We start from the raw sequence: 4,573 nt of genomic DNA on the forward strand, positions 1-4,573 counted from the left end.
CATTCCCTATTTTTGTTCCAGATGAAAAGTTATTGGTTTCTAAATATTTCTTTAATATCCACCAAACGTACTGATAACACTTAAAAGTTGTATTTTTTTTTTTTTTGCTATTCTCTTAAGTGTCCACAGTATCATTTACAAACAGAATAATTTTTTCTGAGGTTTTAGTACTCAGACCCATTTCCTTTTCTCATCTTAAATGTTCAGGAGAATGACTAAAGTGGGATTAGATTGCCTCAGCTTATTCATGAATCTAGTACAAATATTTTAGTGTTCTAATGTAGATTATCCTTTGGCTGTGGTTTTAAAACACCATTCTATATATGGTTAAGGCAATGGTGGGAAAACAAAGTCACAACCTCAGACTCATAAGTAAACATAAAATTACCCACATAAAAGGCACACTAAGCAACAGTGTTGGACGCCATATTTGTGGGCCTCAGGAGCTCTGTCCTTCTTAGCCCTCATTCTCTGTTCTCCATCTCACTGGCCTCTCAAACCCCTTCCATTACCAAGTTCATTGTACCACGAGGAAACCATCCTTCTGTTCTCTCAGTCTGTTGTGCTTGTCCTTTCCTTACTTCCTCTGACTGACAATTACCTATTCTTCCTCTCTCTGCTCAGATAATCCTACTTTCAGATAAGCCGTTCCTACTCATCTGTCCAGACTTAATTATATATCCTCAATGATTTTTTTTTCTCTTTTTAATTAACTTCCACTCTTTATGCATTGGCAATACTATTTTTCTTTTATGTAAAAAATAAACACTTATTTTCAAATCTTAAGGCTGACTTTTAATTTTACCTTTTTTCATAGTATTTTAGATGAAAGTTTACAGGAAAAACTAGCTTGTCATTAAACAATCAGCACACTTATTGTTTTGTGACATTGGTTGCCAACCCCACGACACGGCAACACTCTTCCCTTCTGGACCTTGGGTTCCCTATTACCAGCTTTCCTGTTCCTTTCTGCCTTCTAGTCCTTGCCCCTGGGCTGGTGTGCCCATTTAGTCTCATTTTTTTTTTTTTTTTCATAGGCCTGTCTAATCTTTGGCTGAAGGGTGAACCTCAGGAATGAAACTTCATTACTGAACTAAAAGGGTATCTGTGTGTAATTTTCTTTGGCTTGATTTACTCCTATAGCAGCTTTTAATATTTGTAATCTATTCCATCCATTGTATTCTTTGTAATTAACTCCAGTGATTTTAATACAACAAACCCTTACTGAAGAGCATGTACACAAGAGCACACACATGCCTTGTATTTGATGTTAATATTTGTGTGCTTTTATTTCCTCCTTCTATCTGCATAGTCCACATAGTCGTTATTTCCTCCTCTTATTATTATTTTTTTTTATCTACATAGTCCACATAGTCCTTTTCTCTTCTTGGGAGAATTCATCCGGCAGGTAGTTTCTGAAATAGGGAGCCACAGGGATCTTCACTCAAAAGAGGTAACGGACCTGTTGTGTTTGTAATCACCATAATTCCATCTGTGCTTGATGGATGGCCTAGTATAACAGGAATACTGATAAATGCAAGACAGATTTATTGTGATGACAAAAAGAGAGGCTCACAATTACCAAGTGCCTACAATATATCACAGGCTCCACACTGGAAAAATGATGTGCATCATCTCATCTAATTCACTCATCAATCTCATTATGTAGAGAATATTTACTCCTCTCATTGGAGAAGTGAGGTATCTGCTGCTAAGAGAGTTTGAGTAACTTTCACGTGGCCACATAGGTGGTAAGTCTGTAAAGCCAAAATTCTATTCCAGGCATTATGATTCAAACACTCGTTTTTGTAATCACAGCTTTATATTGTAGCTTGGGAGAACTATATATCTAAAGGAATTATCATAAAAGGAACAGATTAATGAGTCTTGAAGGCATAGCGGTTAAGCTCTTGGCTGCTAGCCTAAAGATACGTGGTTCAAATCCACCATCTGCTCCATGGGAGAAAGACATAGCAGTCTTCTTCTGTAAAGATTGCAGCCTTGGAAACACTATGGGACAGTTCTACTGTGTCCAATAGGGTCACTACTTGTTGGAATAGATTTGATGACAATGAGTTTTATTTATTTATTTATTTGGTGTTATTAATTGAGATCCTCCTATTCACGAAGGCATTTCTAAACCTCTCAAAGAAGGTAATGGTAATAACCAGATTTTTAAACAACAACAACAAAAAAGTCACCAAGAGTTAACTGTCACATCAATAGAATGTGCCAGGTCACATTTAAGACATGAATTTTCATCTAGATGGTCTTTAATCACTAACATAGAGCTACCAGAATGAAGGAGGTATGGAGGTTATCAGGGAAAAGAACATACTTGGAGTTCACATAACATGTTTCAAATTAGCTTAGAAGGGTCATATCAAAGAAAAAAAAAACTGTTTATGTGCATAGATTCAAATAGGAGAATTGGAACCAGTGAACAGAAGCTAAAAAGAGAGAGATTTCTGCTGAATTACAGTGTCTGAATAATTATACACATTTAAAAGGGAAAAGGGCTACGTGTGACTGAGAGTCACTGTCACTGGAAGGACTAAATAACAAAATACAGATGGTATTGTAAAGGCGTTGACTAGCTGAGTTGCCAGTTGGCAGGACACTGATATCGTTTTTACCTTCTCCAGCCTACACACTAAATGCATGGAAGCAGAAAACCAAACGAAAGTTTCACAATTCCTTCTGCTGGGATTCTCAGAAGACCCTGAGCTTCAGCCCCTCTTCTTCGGACTCTTCCTGTCCATGTACCTGGTCACTGTACTTGGGAATCTGTTTATCATCCTGGCCATCATCTCTGACTCCCACCTCCACACCCCCATGTACTTTTTCCTCTCTAACCTGTCCTTTGTTGACATCTGTTTCGTCACCACCACGGTCCCAAAGATGCTGGTGAACATCCAGACACAGAGCAAAGACATATCCTACATGGGGTGCCTCACTCAGATGTATTTCTTCATGATTTTTATAGTACTGGACAATTTTCTCCTGACCATTATGGCCTATGACCGATTTGTGGCCATCTGTCACCCCCTGCACTACACAGTCATCATGAATCCCCGGCTCTGTGTCTTGTTGGTTCTGATGTCTTGGGTCATCATTTTCTGGGTTGCTCTGATTAACACCCTACTGATAACAAGGCTGAACTTCTGTATAGGCACTGAAATTCCACATTTCTTCTGTGAACTGGCTCAGATTATCAAAGTGGCCTGCTCTGATACCCTCATCGATAACATCTTCTTGTATGTATTGACTGCTCTGCTGGTTGTGTTTCCCTTCTCAGGGATCCTCTTTTCTTACTCTCAGATTGTCTCCTCCTTAATGAGGATGTCCTCTGCTGGGGCCAAGTATAAGGCATTTTCCACCTGTGGGTCTCATGTCTCTGTCGTCTCTTTGTTCTATGGGACAGGCATTGGTGTCTACCTGAGTTCTGCTGTGACCCATTCTTCCCAGGAGAGCTCTATTGCCTCAGTGATATATACTGTGGTCACGCCCATGTTGAACCCTTTCATCTACAGCCTAAGGAACAAGGATGTGAAGGGAGCCTTGGGAAAACTCCTCTCTAGAGCAATCTCTTGTTCATCATGGTAACTTGCTCAGGGCTAAACGGACCTTGTGGTCTCTAAAGCCATATATTCTGATTCTTTTTTCTTTCTGAAAAGACATGCATCATTTCTTCTATTCTCAACCACCTATGACTTTCCTTTCTACTTGTTATGTACCATTTTTCCTCAACTTCTTTCTCAGTAATTACTTTTGGCTCTTCTTTCCTATATGCTGTCCATAATTTTCTTTGGTCAGCTTTCTTAGAGCCATTCCTGAAAATGCCAACCTTAGATTTTTAGCATTTATCATGCCAAGTGCTGATATGGTTTACCCAAATGTTAACCTCTCAAATATTGATGCTTTTCGCCTTAATTTGGTTGTGTGTGTGTATTTCCCTGGAAAAAATAAAATTAAAATCATGCAATAGTCATAACCAACTGCTTGCCATTTCTGGACTGTGCTTACTGCTTTTCACATGTGAGTCCATTTAACCATGACAACATTTCCTTGATATATACTCTCATTTACCCTATTTTTCAGAGGAAGAGTCTGAGATAGAAATGGATTCAAACCTGGCAACTTATCATTGAGTTCATACTCCTAACTTTGCTATCAATCCTAACAATGATTTGGTTTTCAACTTGAAGGGTGGGAATCTAGTTTGAATAGATGATTTTTTTCAAATGATTCATAGTAATATGCTGTCTAGAATAATCTAAGATGTTGAGTCATTCTTTGAGGTCCTTCCTTGCTTCTTTTCTTCCTTCCTTTGTCCTTTCTTCCATTTTTTTTTTTACTTTCTTCCATTCCTTATTTTATTTTATCTCTATGTCTCATCATTGCAGTTTTAAGATATACTCCCCAAGATCCTAAAACATGTAGTAATGAATATAATGAAATAAAAGTTGTTCCCTCACATCATTTAATTTTATTGGACTCTCTGGAGGTGTCATCAGGAATGGTAGTTACACACTGGTGGAATGCATTCAGAATTTCATTTTTGGAGAAGAAT

General features: G+C 38.1%; 1 protein-coding gene across 1 annotated transcript; it reads left to right on the forward strand.

The window, feature by feature from the left end:
* Positions 1–2,250: 2,250 nt before the first annotated feature.
* Positions 2,251–3,884, forward strand: LOC100663054 (olfactory receptor 7D4-like). The gene has a single exon (XM_003413407.3). The coding sequence runs from the start codon at positions 2,662–2,664 to the stop codon at positions 3,604–3,606; it is 945 nt and encodes a 314-aa protein (XP_003413455.1). The 5' UTR covers positions 2,251–2,661; the 3' UTR covers positions 3,607–3,884.
* Positions 3,885–4,573: the final 689 nt, after the last annotated feature.

The sequence above is a fragment of the Loxodonta africana genome, chromosome 3 (genome assembly GCF_030014295.1).
Source record: "Loxodonta africana isolate mLoxAfr1 chromosome 3, mLoxAfr1.hap2, whole genome shotgun sequence".
In the NCBI taxonomy this organism is placed as follows: Eukaryota; Metazoa; Chordata; class Mammalia; order Proboscidea; family Elephantidae; genus Loxodonta; species Loxodonta africana.

Excerpts from the sequence above, each read along its gene's own strand:
- LOC100663054 (XM_003413407.3), top strand. The coding sequence starts at position 2,662 with ATGGAAGCAGAAAACCAAACGAAAGTTTCACAATTCCTTCTGCTGGGA.